The following is a 14,482-nucleotide window of genomic DNA, read 5'->3' on the forward strand; positions in this document are numbered from 1 at the left end:
TTTCTTCTTTTGTCCACTACAGGGAATGTTACAAAATAGAAGAACGGCTAACAATGAACGGGTGCTCAAGCTTGTGTCGGACTTGACCTCTATAATGCTTCAGATCAGGGTGAGTGGAGCTAATATTGAACCTAATAATGATAATAATAATAGTATTTATAATAATAATAATAGTAACAAAAAATTGTTGCAATGATAATAAAAACAATAATGATAATGCTCTACAGTATGCTCGGTGTGCTTTACAGCTATTATTATTATACCCCAGCAGGCCCTAGAACACCCTGAAACTTTTTTTGCCTGCTTAGAAGTATACAGTACTTGCAGCTAATAAAGTGCCGATAATAAACTGACAAGGTCTTTTGCTGTCTACAACTAAGGGCCCATTCCCACCTGGATAAAGTGAGGAAAATTTGTGTTTAGTGCCTTTCCCAAGAACCTTACAGCAAAATTGGTGGTTGTCAGAAGCTGAATAGAATGTACAGGACACCAGAAGCATGGCCACTGTATGGTCCACATGATAGTCTATAGTCCTGTATTTGTGTTCTCTCAACCTTTTCTGGCTGGAGCAGTCAGTGTTCAAAATCTTTCCATTATGACTGTCAATCTACACCCTCTTACTAGCTTTGTGGTGTGATGTTTCATGCAGAAGAAGGGGGGTCTATGGGGTTTCTCTTCTCTGTCTGTCTGCTAGACTGCTATATCTTTTTCAGTTGAGGTTGGCCATAACAGGCAGGGTCAAGCAGCCTGTTTCCCGAATGATCGAAATTTAGACCTGCCTGTTTTCCGACAGTTGTCTGAAATTTGACAATTGCGACCGACCGGCGACCTGGGCGGTGCTATGGCTGCTAAGCCCACTAGCCCACCTGTATTAGACAACATGCGGGGCCTGGCCAATCGGCAGCGCCCCCTTTTTCTCTGGTAGGCTTTGTGTGCACTTTCGTTTTCGTGCTGACTGCTGACGTCGGCATTTCCGACATAATTGTCGGAACATGAGCAGAAATACGAATATGAAAAAGGACAACGACGTAAATTAGATCTACTTTCAGTTTCAAGCTTAAGCGGCCGTTTAGAATTTAGTCTGTTGACTGATTGTTCGAATGTGGATTCATTCAAGGTCAAGATCTACTCGCTTGTTCTACTAGATCTAGATCTAGATTTATATATTGATAACTATAGACCTCTATGGAGGATCCATATTCCAATTCTATTTTGTCAAACCCTCTTATAGGTTGTGCTGTAATGTTAATGTTGGTAAAAGTGCATTTCATCAGGTGCGTAAATTAATAGATTCTAGATCTAGAATATTTCTAGACTCAGCTGAGTTCCTTTGTTCGGATGCGGATTTCGTTCAAGGCCTATTCTTATTCACTTTTCTACAAGATCTAGATCTAGATTTATGTAGATTACTATATGGAGGATTCAATTCATATTCCAATTCTTTTGTGTTATTGTATCAAACCCTATTATAGCAAATGTAGGCCATTATGCTACTTGTTTGTTTTGGGGGGTGGGTTTTTTTTTGTTTTTGTTGACTTTTGGTGGCTTTTTTACCTTTCTGAAGGGCCTTTACAGGTTTTTTTTGGGGGCTGATGCCCCCATCATGTACCCCTACAAGTGCTGCTTTTTTATTGACACACACAAAAGCTCTTGTGGGAGGAATGGGTTGTTTTTTTTTTGGGGGGGAGGGGAGAAGTGGTGTGTGGTGTGAGTAAAATTTTCAGACGATCTTGATGAGGCTCACATGCAGGTCTAAAAATTGTGTGGTTGGGGTCATAAAATACTTAAAATGACCACACTAAGATGAGGCAACTTGTGGCTGCCTGTTGGCAGTCATTGATGATGTTTAATGTGTGTGGTTTTAAGTACAGCGGAGTCCGCTTATAACGAGTCCTGAAATAATGAGAAGTCTGTTATAAAGACACTATTCTAAAACCCTTTTTTTGTTCCCTTCTTTATCTTTTAAAATTAAATACTGCTATAGCGCAATCAGACAAACATGCGAGTTGGTTATAGCGGAACATTGCTGCTGCTACTGTGCACAGCGCATATGCCAGTTATACATGATAAAACCTCACCAGTTGAGAAACTTGTTGGTGATCTAGCGAAACCAAGGACCTTACATCAACTCCTTGAACGAAACATAGAATGGGATAGTCCGTGTGTGCCAACAATGAAGACCGGAGTGAATGAGTGGGAAGGGTGTGGTATATGCAGACAAGCAGAATGCATCACATGATAGACCAGCCGAGTCTAGATTATCTAGGCCTACCACTACCATACCTGTCACTTCTCCGATGCTGGGATGGAGAGGTCACAGTGCTGTGATGGATGGAGCGAATGTGTGAAGCGCGCAAGCAGACGGAAGGCACCACAGGGTGTGTGTATGGGAGGGGGGGGGGAACAACACAACAGGCGAGTTAGCCTAGAGCTCTTTCTGTCAACATTACAAGCGCTAGAGATAGAAACCCAATAAGATTTTTGACCAAGGAAGATCAAGAGGTCATGTTGAACAATATCACCATCAGGGGAGATAACAAAAAGAAATAAACAGAACACCAAACTCATAGATCAGGCCTACTGTATTATTTCCTTTGAATTTATTACTGGATCCCTTATAACGAGAATCCTGGTATAACGCCCATTTCGCACCGGTCCCCTCCCTCTCATTGTAACAGGATTCCACTGTATGTTGATTAGATGTGAACACAAATGCCATAAGTTCAGTGCTGTTTGCAGTCTTTCTGTGTTTGTTGAATGGGGTCACACGTGGTCTATGTGGCAGTGTCAGAGCTGATGCCTTCAGCTATTATGTCCAGTATTTTAAGAGCTAGTTGGTTTTATTATGCAGAAGCTTTATTTAAAACTCGATTACCGGTAACTACTTTAATGTACCACATAACAGCAGTTACTAACACTATGAGTTTTGTCGTTCTTTCATGATAATTTTTGTATCTTGAAGCACTGAGGAGTCTTTCATGATAATTGTTGTATTTTGAAGCACTGAGAGGTAGAAAAGACATGGGTCCCAAATACTCAACAGGCATCTGCAGGAGTTGATATTTAGTAACACTTAGTGGACTGTAAACGATCTTGGAACAATATTTTGCCACATGCCTTTCTCAAACAGTTCTTTAAGAGGTGCTTAAAAATGTTATGAAGGTAAGTGCAGAGTTTCTTTTTCCCTGTGACTTCCTCTTTTGTAGCCTTGGCTGCTAATAATTTTGTTCTTTTTGTCTTGTTTTTCCTGCTCAGACCTTTTCAGAAAACGAGAACAGTTCCTTTGAATTCGGATCTCTTCAGGACAGTCTGCAAGCAATCAAAGGTGGTTTGGACGCTAACAACTTAAAGTAGGTCTTACTTTATTTCATGAGTTTGTGTGTCTTCTAGCATGCTCGTGTATTTGCACGTACTTGTGCTAAAATCCCAGGAGTTCTTCTCTGTAATATCTGTGGTTGATTGGTTAATTGGGGTTCTAGTATGGTCTGTTTCTGCTTGTTTTTCAGTGTCTGTTATCCGGTTGACTCACTGTAAACTTTCAGTTCAACAACATCCGGTAACTACTGGACATTGATTCACTTGTTTATCGTTTTGGTTTTATAATGATCCATTATTTTTGTTACTTGGCTATAATGATCCATCATTCTTACTAGACCCAGATTTCTGCCAAGATCTTTTACACAACATATGACTCGTCACTCAAATGTAGAACTGACTTCTGTATAGGCCTGTTGTGTGTAATGAAATGAAAGTATGTTTACACAGGCACAGTGACATGGGGAGAAAAAAAAGCCGTGTAGTGTTGGGGATGATTTTAGCTTGTCTTATGTAGTAAAGGCAGAAGTGCTGTTAGCAGGTCCCACTTCTTTTGTATTCACTGTTTCCTCGCTATCCCCTAACATAAAATGAATATTATTAAATCAGTTTCTTTGCCTTAAACTTGTACGAAGATTTTTTTTCAACTTCGGGTGGGGGTTAAACAAGATTTTTTTTTTTTTTGGTAGTTAGTCTGTCCAGAGCGGCACTCTGGTGTGGTGTGTTCCTTAATCTTTTCTTCAGTGTTCAATTGTCCATATATCTGCTTGTGGCTTTTATAGCTCAAACTCGCTGTGTAAATTTAATCTTAATTAACGGTACTAGTCAGTCCAATGATGAGTTCATCCTTGCGCACAGAGTGCAGGCTCAGCCTCTTTTCTGTTAGTCTGGCCAGCTGCTTATAGACTGGTTCATCCCGGTCATGTGAGCTAGCAAGCTGGGCTTTGATTGGATGGTTGAGCCTGTGTGGCAGACAACCCAGGGACTTGGCTTGATGTGTAGTCTTGCTGAGGCTGAGGACTGATTTGGTGTCTTTTGTTTTGTTCTGTGAGCAGCTGCCTTTCCTTTGGGATCATTCTTCTTTGTGTTTGATTTCAGGTAGCCTTCCCTTTCCTTTGTGGCTTAATACCCCACTTCCCACTTTTGACTATGAACATGTCTAGTCTGCCTTCCCATTCTGGCGTCTGTGGTATTACAGTTTAGGGGCTTTGCTTTTGCATGCATTATAAGACTCTAGTTTTATTCCCATGTGGTGAAAATTTTTATCGAGTAGCTGTCTTTCTGCTGAGATGTTGTATCCCTCTCAGCCCATGTTGGCTATGACAGGTAGGGCTGTAGCCCTCCTCATAAATGATCTAAAATTGTGTTGATTGGGACATAAAAACACCTACGTTTAAAATAGATATGTTCCCTTAAGTTTTTAAAAAGGAAATTAAAAATCTTCTGATTCTTGGTAAATGCTCCTTGTTTCATCAGTTCTTGAGCTCTTTATTATGCATTCAGTCTGACCAGATACCAGCATTTGCCCACTGTGATGGGTTTACTGTGCTCTTTTGTTGCGTTTCACAAAATACTTAGTTGACTTTTGAGATTACATGGTTTCATTATATTGACCAGGAGTCTTATCTGGTCTTGAAAATCCTAAAAGATTCTCTCGCTTTAACTATAATAATATTGTAGCCTACTAATTATTGCAGGCAAGGGGAATGCCCCTCAACATTATCTTATAGTATTATAGATAAAATACTTTCTGTCTGTCTAAAGTGTACAAACATGTTTATTGGATGACTTCTGTGTTATCTTTTACTCATTTTTGACCAGTCATGTGTATATATTTACATGGTTTGTTCCAACACTTAATCAAAGAATGTTGTTCATCTGGGAGAAGGGTGCCATGAGTGGGTCCTACTGTCTTGTGCATCCCTGTGTTGTTACTGTCTTTTTAAAAAAGTAGCCCTAAATACTCTTTAGTGTGTTCATGTAAGTACAGCTGTTTGGAGGGTGCCAGTGGTAGCTCCTTTGTCTTTACTTTTCTTCTCTTGTTTTTGTCTGTCTTGCTCTTTCCCATTACTGGTTCTTTTCACTCAAACTAAGTCAGAAATAGCTCTAAACAACCATATTCACACACACCCCCCCCCCCCTCCCCGGGCGGTGCAACTGACTGAAATGTCTTTAGGCCATTCCCAAAGGGGGGACTTTAACCTGTTCTTATGCACAGAAGAATTGTAAGGGCTGATTCATCTATTTCATGCTCATAATAGTGCTTGAACTGCAACAGGGAACTGCTGTACTTCTTTTGTATGTTTGTCACTTACTTGTGACCCGCTATTTCCGGGGTGCCTTGATAGTCGAAGAAGACTTTGTGGTGTTGAAGCTAGAGAGGTGAGTAGAGTAAGTCTGATTCCCTGTAAGGACTTCTCTGTTGACATCCCCCCTTGGCGCTCGTATGACCGTATGCATTTGCGAGCGCCGTAAAAGCTCTACTAAAACAAAAAGGAACTTAAAAACTAACAACCGTATTCCCTGGATCTGTTTCAGTGTCTTTCAGAACAACGTGGAGATTCACATCAATCACATCCAGAGTGGCCTGAGTCAGATGGGTAATCTACATGCGTTTGCCGCTTCTTCCAGCTCGACGGGGGTATAGCCGAGAGACGTCACACTGGTTGTGGGGCACACCGACTTTTCTATGAAAACAGATTTACTGCCGACTGTGTCACAGGACGCTGTTACCTTGGCAAGAAAATTTGCTGTGATGGGCACAGACATTCTCGGAGATAGGTTCTCAACAAAATGTGTGAATGCGGTGCACCAACATTCTCAGAGGTTTCTTTTCAGGAAAATTCATCGCATCGCGCATTGACCATCTCAGAGGGACATCAACAACGGGCTGTAGAGAGCTTCAGAATCTCACAGTGTTGTTTGAGGCAAGGCAGTTGCGTTCATCCCTTAGTAAGGAAATTGAATCACATAATGGATCTTTGCCAGTGAGTCAGGAAAAGAGATAATGGTTCCAATTTTATATGTAGGTCGCCAATCTGTGCCGTACGTGATAAAGTGGCGACACATCCCACCAGCAGTCTGTCACAACCACATGCCTGCTCTTCACAATACTGCATTTTGCAGACTGTCCAAATGAGGCCGAAGTTGTGAGAAAAATATCAGTTGTATTGCCTGGAATGTCACTTTGAGAACGGGCATAATCTTTTTCTTTGGTCATCTTATAAAAGCATAATTACCTCCCTTGTCATAAATGTTCATATACAGAATTTAATATGTACTCAAAGACTTGACTTGAGGATTTTAGTTTCCTCGTCTGCTACAGTGGAATCCTGTTATAACGAGAGGGAGAGGATCGGTGAAAAATGTATGTTATAGCAGGATTCTCGCTATACGGGATCCAGTTATAAATTCAAGGGAAACTGTAAAGTAGGCCTAATCTATGAGTTTGACGTTCTGTATATTTTCTTTTACTATCTCCCCTGGTGATGATTTTGTTTCAACATGACCTCTAGGTCTTACTTGATCAAAAATCGAACCAGTTTTCTTTTTCTAGCGCTAGCGATGTTGACTGGCAGCTCTGTGTTGGCGATCAGAAAGAAAGGGCTCTGGGCTAACTGACCCGCTGTGTTTCCCCCACCCCACCACACCCTGTGGTACATTCCGTCTGCTTGCGCACATCACACATTCGCTTCATCCATCACATTGCTGTGACCTCTCCATCCACGCATAGGAGAAGTGAGAGGCATGGTAGGCCCTGATAATCTAAACTAGGCTTACACTGGCCTATCACGCGATGCGTTCTGCTTGTCTGCGCAAGCCACATCCTCCCTACTCAGTCGCTCCGGCCTTCATTGTTGACACACATTGGCTCTCCCATTCTTTGTTTCGCTAGATCACCATCAAGTTTCTCAACAGGCGAGGTTTCGCATTATGTATAATTGGCCTATGCACTGTGCATAGCAGCCGCAATAATCCGCAATAACCGACTCTCATGTTTGTCTGATAGCGCTATAGCAGTATTTTATATACAGAGGTAAAGAAGAGAAAAAAACGGGGTTTTCCAATAGTGTCTTTATAACAGACTTCTCGTTTTTTCCGGACTCGTTATAAGTGGACTCCACTGTACTAGAGTCTTATTCATACCTGTTGCATGACTTTCAGCGGCGAAATCCATGGCTGTGTGGTGGCTATTGGGACACCAAATGACGTGCAGCTTAACATTGTTTTTGTTTCTTTCCAGTCAAGAGAGGCAGTTGAGAGCATTTCGTTCCTATTTGAAGGAGAGTAATGGACACGGTTTATGCCACCCACTTAAAATGATGTAGGGAAGGTTTTTTTAAACCCCATTTATATTTGGGCCATTTTCAGTCAGCTGGGTTGATCTTGACATCTGATGGTCACAGCGCTCCCCATTTGGTAAATCCAGTATTTTACTTCAGCGAACAGATTTTTTATTATTTTGTTTGAATGACTGAGATATCAGAGACTGATGTCTTGAATATTGCATGAGTTGTTGTAAGTAAGAGCCAAACTTTTGTGGAGATTTTTCTATAGGATTGTGTTTGGGAAGGAAAAGGATTTTAACTCTGTTGTTATTTTGGTTTGTCTTCACATTTCCAGCACAGTGGGACAGAATGAGAGAGTTGTATGTATGCCCTCTCGTATTGTCTGCTTACTTTTATTATTTTTTTTACTGGATGGAGGGGTGGGGGTAGAGGCTCATTTATGGTTACATTTTGCTCTTGTGTCTAACTTGTGACTGAATAGGTGGGGCAGACATTGCTGTAGAATTATGACTCATGCTGGTACAGTCCATGCCGGCTTAAAGCACGGTCATCGGGAGAAAGCTTAAGCGTGCTTAAAGCCAAAGCGTGCTTGAGTGCGAAGTAGACATAATCCAGAGATTTTCAAGTAGAAAATTTCTCGTGCTATTTCCCTTTGTTTGTAAGTAGGCCTATAGCGATCCCGCAAAAGTGTGCACTGTTATTTAGACACCCGCCATAGTAGTTTTTGTTCGCTTGTTTGTTTTTGCTTTGTGGTCGAATGGGAAATGAAAACTTTAGACGGCCAGTCACGATACAGCACACTAGGCCTACACACTGCCTGTGCGTACCACTGCCCGCTGTGCCACTCATACGACCGCCTTCATCCCACCTCGCACGTGATACACAATCAGGATTAATGGATAGCGAGGGTCAAAGGGGAAATTGCAGCCAGCCTCCCTTTCTCGTCTCCCCGACTCTCTTTGTATTTTTTTTGGTCGTGTGTAGCTTTGCCCTAGGCCTAGGCTAGATCCTATGTCCGCGCGCGCGGCTGTGTGCATCTGCCTTCCTCTCCACCCGTGTGAGTGTGTGTGTCCATCACTTGCGTTCTTTGTGTTTCTCTTGACACACTCCACTGCTGCGGTGTAGACTGTGTTCGATCTTCGATGGGTCATCATGAAAATATTGACTGTCTTGTCAATGAAGCATGCTTGAAGGCGTGTAATTTATATAGCAAAATTTCGGTAAGAGCCGTTTAGCGTGCTTGAGTCCGAAACGTGCTTAAAGCCGGCACGGACTGCACAGTTTAACATATGCCTTAGAACTTCTGTATAGAATGTATCCTTTTTTTAATCAGAAAGAATGTCTTGTCTTAGTTAGCTTGGGAAGCTTTGCTGGAATTTTGGTCAGAGACAAATGGACTTGATGATAGTGGAGTGTATGCTGCCTCTGAAAAATATTTCAACCACAGCTTTTTACTGTATAATTAAGATGAAAGAACCCAGCTCCAAGTAGCCGTTGATCCAGGGATACAAAGTGGAGCAGTACAAGATGCCTGTGATATCACTCGGTGCCTATTTCCCTCTCGAGGAAATCAGACTTCAGACCACTTCTTTGCATTATATTGCAGTTTTTGCAGTGGTTTAGTAAGCAAGTTGCTGTGAAGCTGCACTTTGATATTACGGCTAGGTCCAAACCTGCTGCTGACAAATATATATGCACACAAGGAAGCGCACCTTTACTCTTTATAGCTGGTTCACAGGTGTTCACGAATCATGCGGGCAAGGTGACAAACGGAGAAAGAGGTCCCTTTCAGCACCTTTTGTGAGGCAGTAAGAGGTGGTGAGGTTCAGTAGAAGGGTACTAGATCTTCAGTTCCTGTGCCTGGTCTTATCTCAGATATCTGAAATGTGGACTAGCATCATGGAGCCCTTGTTGTGTGCACCATCGGAACTTTGTATTTGTACTGTGTAATGCTATGTTTATTCCTCCTCTCTGTAACCGGTGTATGGGTGGGCCTGAGCTCATGTGTGTTTGTTTGAAGGGAGGAAACTGGCTAGTAAACGTGTGTCTGAATTCATTTGTGTATGTGTGTGAAGGGAGAAAGTTGATGAAAGCTGTTGATGATTGGTGTTGAGTAGATATTTAGTAAATTCAGCTAATGATTGTTTTATAGAATAAAAAGGACCGCCGCGTAACTTTTTCTCCGTTTATGTCGTGGAAAGACGAAAGTCCCTAATTTCTGCTTTCAGAATATTATTTCAATATTTTTTTTTGGTCATGAAAGGGAATACCGTTTTTTTTTTCACTGGTTTTAAGAAACTATTTCCTTGTTCTTAATATTCAGAAAAGAGAATTTTGCATTACGTCATTTTCTTTTTCCGTTTTGAACAGAAAGTTATTTTTCATTTTCTGCATAGTAAATTTCTCATTGTGAGACAGGCTGGATCCTGTCAAAACATGTCACATTTCACGGCATAAGTCACTAGCTTTATTTTTTTCCCCTCTAATTGTACTTGTGCATTATATTTTTATCTAAGAAAGTGCTCTGTTGTTGTTGTGTATCGCTATCAGGGTTGTTAATGTTCTGTTGAGGAATCGCCTTGTGTGCCGGTGTTTATTAACCTGGTGAATAATGCGCTGAAAGGAATTGTTGGACTATGTGGTATATATTCAGTGCTTCCACTCTTCCGTATTTTTACGGAAATCCTTACTTTCTGCCAGTTCCGTACTTGTTCCTCCATCATTATCAACTCCCTCCGTAAAAAAAACAACCCGACAGCGTAGGACAAAATATCTACTGAAATTCCGTAGCAAAAGATCCGTACTCGTCTTTGTATCGTCTTGTATAAGTAGACCTGCCTAGTTTGAATTTCCAAATCTTCTGTATTTGGTGCTTAATTTTCTGTAACCTGAAAGAAAAATCTGTAATTAAGCAGTGAGAAAAACTATAGGTACACTTACAGCAATCTTGGTTGTCTGGTCAAGTTCCTTCAGTCAGGTGATTGTGGTAGATGACGGTAAAGGCTTTCAATGCAGAGTAAGGTGATTGTCTTGCTTTCAGTGGAAGGGGTAAATTCAACTTTCAATATGAAATAATAAATCCAACGTCTCGTGAAAAAATAAGTTCTATGTACAGGAACACTATTTACACAAAAGAAGATTCTACTGCACAGGAACGTGATAAGGGCCGCGATGAAATAAATTATGCTAAAACTACTAAAATCAAGAGTATAGGTCTAATTCGAAATGGTGTTCCGAGGTTGTGACATGCAACCTTCAGAAGTGAAAATTGTGGAAAATTAGGGTATACGCTGGGTAACTGTATTGTGAAGGTACATATCTATTATTTCCAGGTTTGCCTTCTATCAAGTGTGCGATGACAAATTAATTGAATTATAGTAGCAATGGAAGAGAATCTGCTTTTACACATTGCCAGCAATGGAAAGATATGTAGGTGAAAAAATTGAACAAGACAAAATGTTGGCGAACCAATAAATGTTATGGGTTTTAGGCAATCTCTTCAAACAGGCTCCCAAATGCCATTTTAACCCTCTAAAAGCACTAAATTTCAATTTTTTCAGGGGCATTGCCCCCTGATCCCCCACCAGGACTCTGTACCCCTGGCAAAATTATCCTTACTTTTCAGCTTCCGCTGGTGGAAGCACTGTATATTACGGGAAGTCATCAGCTTAGAGCCAAAATTAATCATCATGATTTGGGGGACATTTTTGAAGATTAAAAAAAAAGTCTTTTTTTTTCTTCAGAGACAACTTAAATTTTTTGTTTTTATTGTTTGTATAAAATGAACTGTTTTTTTGAAGGTTGCACTTGTAAAAATTTCTGATGGGACATGGTATGCACTTTTTATTTTAGGGAAAACAATGTTCATGTCCAAAGTTTGATAACATGGTTTGGCTGTAAGGAAGCAAATTGTCAAAATATTTCGCTAAGGGTGAATTTAATTTTGTGTATTTGTAAAATGCGATGCCTCGCTGCTAGACTTATGTGTGCGCGGATGGTTGGAGAGCACCACTAGTTACTCATACTACTTTTCTTTCACTCTATTTTTTTCTGTCTGTCTGTCTTTCTTTTAAATTTCCTTGCACTAAATGGGCATTAACGGGTTGATGTGTTTCTCTTTGCTCAAACGATACAGTGTTGGTGTGTACAATAGAGAAACATGTATCTTGTTTGTTTGTTTTTGTAAAGTGTTTTACGGCGCTCGCAACTGCATAGGTCATATGAGCGCGCGGGACACACCTAATATTTTCAGTTGGTAGGAAATTTTGAATTTTGCCTGGGTGGCGGCCTAAGCCTACTCTTATCGATTTTAGACCACCAAGGGATCTTTAACGTGCGCAACTTGCACACGGGCCCTCCGAGATTTTTCGCCCTTGTCCGAGAAGGCTAGGTGTAGATCCTTCCTACCAGAAGATCAGGGGTGTGGCAGAAAGACAGCAGTAAGGAGGAGCCAAGGAGTAGCAGTAGCAAAGAGGAGGGGGCAAAGGAGGTGAGGGGGTGGGGGCAGAAAGTGGAATTGAAAGCAGACAACAGAACATTGCTAGAGAGCAGGAAAGGAGGTGAAAGGAGACAATTTTAGAGAAGAAAATTTTTCGGTCGCTACCCGGGACTTTTGAATGAGAGGCCAACACTTTAACCTCTAGGCCACGAGAGCCCCCGCACACACTGTATCTGATTGTCAGGAGGTCAGGCTGGCAGGGACACACACACATACACCACCACCACCACGTGCACACACACACACACACACACACACACACACACACACACACTCGAATTGGAACCATGGTACTGTTGTGTGTTTGCATAGTTTGTCGCCTCCGTAGCACTTGTGGAATTTAGCGATAATAAGATGAATGGCACTGAAGGGAATGAAGAAGCGTTACGTTCGGTTCTTTTGTTTGTGTGCAGTGTGGCCCATCTGCTCTGTGAGTTGTTCACTTCATTGTGCTGAATGAGATGTGCTTGGAGAACGGGTGTTTTGATTTGTGGGGTTTCTATCCCAGGTCAGTGATAGCTTACTTTTGTATCTATAGTGGAATGAATTGTGAGACTCAAATATGTTTGAAATTTGATTGTTCAAGTACAAAGTGTCTTCTTCAACACTGGCAGCTAATTTTGTAAAGTGTTATGTTAACTACTGTTTAGCACATCCAAGTAGCCTACATTTATGTACATTCTGCATTTTTGTGGATAATGAGAAAGGCTGAAGATTTGCAATTATTCCCTGTTGTTTTTTAATATTTCATTTCCCTCACAACCCACCCTTCTTCTTGTTTTTCTGTTTTGCAACTGACATAATTGGCTTCCTGGTGTTCCTATATCCTACTGTGTCAATAGTGCCATACTGTCCCGGCTCATTTTGTGGTAGAGCAAGTGTTGAATTGATAAAACCCTGTCAGCGTTCATCAGGTGGTAGAGAGGCTGCCTCTTGTGTCCTGTCCTGAGAAGTTCAGACCTGTATCAGGCTGTAGCTATAATTCCCAGGAATTTTGTTTCAAAATCTTTTTTTGTTGTTGAGGAAAACCAAGTTCGGTGTATACAGTAGAACACAACTAGCGGCACCCGCTACAGGGGGTGATCCCTACAGCGGGACCTTACCTGAATCCCCCTTTTTTCTCTATATGTAAACTCAATTAACCTGTGCTCGGGTTTAGCGGGGCAAGGAAAGGCCTGAACTCGGATACAGCGGGAGAGATCGAGCGAGCTCTAGCTGGGGGGACGGGGGTTGGGGAACTGTAGGCGGGCTCCAAACAGGCAATCAGCGGTGGAGCATTGTGATTGGCCAGTCCAGTGATGAGTGAGGTGGGGCAGGCAGCAGAGAGAGATGGTGCGGAGAGACGCGTTACGTAAGCAACTCCAAAAGTGATGTGCCGTAGCTTAGACGCTCAGTATGAGAGCGTATAGGCCATAGCCCTAAGGCTAGGCTAGGCCAAAAAGTAATGGAAGAGGGGAGCGTGTAGTGTGTGATTACTGATTCATTGAATTGCGATCGTTGATGCTCATAGGCATACACACGCATCCATTTCACAAGCTCTGCGGTTGGCCTACTAATGGATAGTCAGCACAAGCAACGAGACCGAGGAAAAGATGGCTTCCAACAAGGACAAAAGGAAACGCTTCTCACTCGAATTAAAGGTGGAGATAACCGACGAAGTTGACAAGAAAAGGAAGACTAATCAAAAGCGCAAATTTAATTGATTTGGGAGGGGGGTAATCATGTGAATTTAAATACATTTTTCGGTAATTTCCCCTCTGCATTCCTATCGCAGGAACTCGCCTACAGCAGGATTTTTCTTCTGGAACCAAATGTCCCGCTATAGCCGTGTTCTACTGTATTTTGCCTGAATTTTGTCAAGACACAAGATTTTCCAGTCCCAGCATTAAAGCTTGGGACATTTTAAATAGTTATTTCTACACTTGATGTCTGGTTTATGGTAGTTCTGATCCGTTGATAGGTTGTGCATGGTTTCAAACCTCAAAGGAGAAGAGGTTCTTTTATTTGTGAGGTGCTTTTTAGCAGTCAGGTTTTCTTTTTCAGTTGGAGACCAGGATGTTTCTCCGTTCTCTCATCTACCATTGTCAGCTGAGAGTGGTTGCTAAATAATCCTGGCTAGTGGACTATCCTTGTAGATATATGTAGATTTGTATAACTTTGCAAAGCCAGGAAAATTTATTTAGAAGCAATAACATTTTGTTTGTGAGTTTGCACGCGCCTCTGCATGTTGATCCCCGTGTGAGTCTGGACACATATGCCCAAAAATGTAAGCCCTTCGTGGAGCTAGAGGTGCTACCTGCAAGTTCCCACCTCGACAGTTCCACCCTGGTATCTCCCCACTAGACTTCAAAACTCAGTTCATTGCTGCCAGTGGGGGTTA

The 14,482-nt window shown here is 41.7% G+C and overlaps 1 protein-coding gene across 3 annotated transcripts in view; it reads left to right on the forward strand.

The window, feature by feature from the left end:
- The window catches only part of LOC101862610 (protein lin-9 homolog), a 36,424-nt gene extending 29,662 nt beyond the window's left edge, over positions 1-6,762 (forward strand). For all 3 annotated transcript variants that reach the window (XM_013087941.2, XM_005108115.3, XM_035972352.1), the window contains exons 16-18: positions 23-109; positions 3,256-3,350; positions 5,854-6,762. In XM_013087941.2, the coding sequence (XP_012943395.1) occupies positions 23-109; positions 3,256-3,350; positions 5,854-5,962 (291 nt within the window). In that variant the 3' untranslated portion in view covers positions 5,963-6,762. The remainder of the gene's footprint in view (positions 1-22; positions 110-3,255; positions 3,351-5,853) is intronic.
- Positions 6,763-14,482: the final 7,720 nt, after the last annotated feature.

Source organism: Aplysia californica, unplaced genomic scaffold (genome assembly GCF_000002075.1).
Source record: "Aplysia californica isolate F4 #8 unplaced genomic scaffold, AplCal3.0 scaffold00661, whole genome shotgun sequence".
NCBI classification, from domain to species: Eukaryota; Metazoa; Mollusca; class Gastropoda; order Aplysiida; family Aplysiidae; genus Aplysia; species Aplysia californica.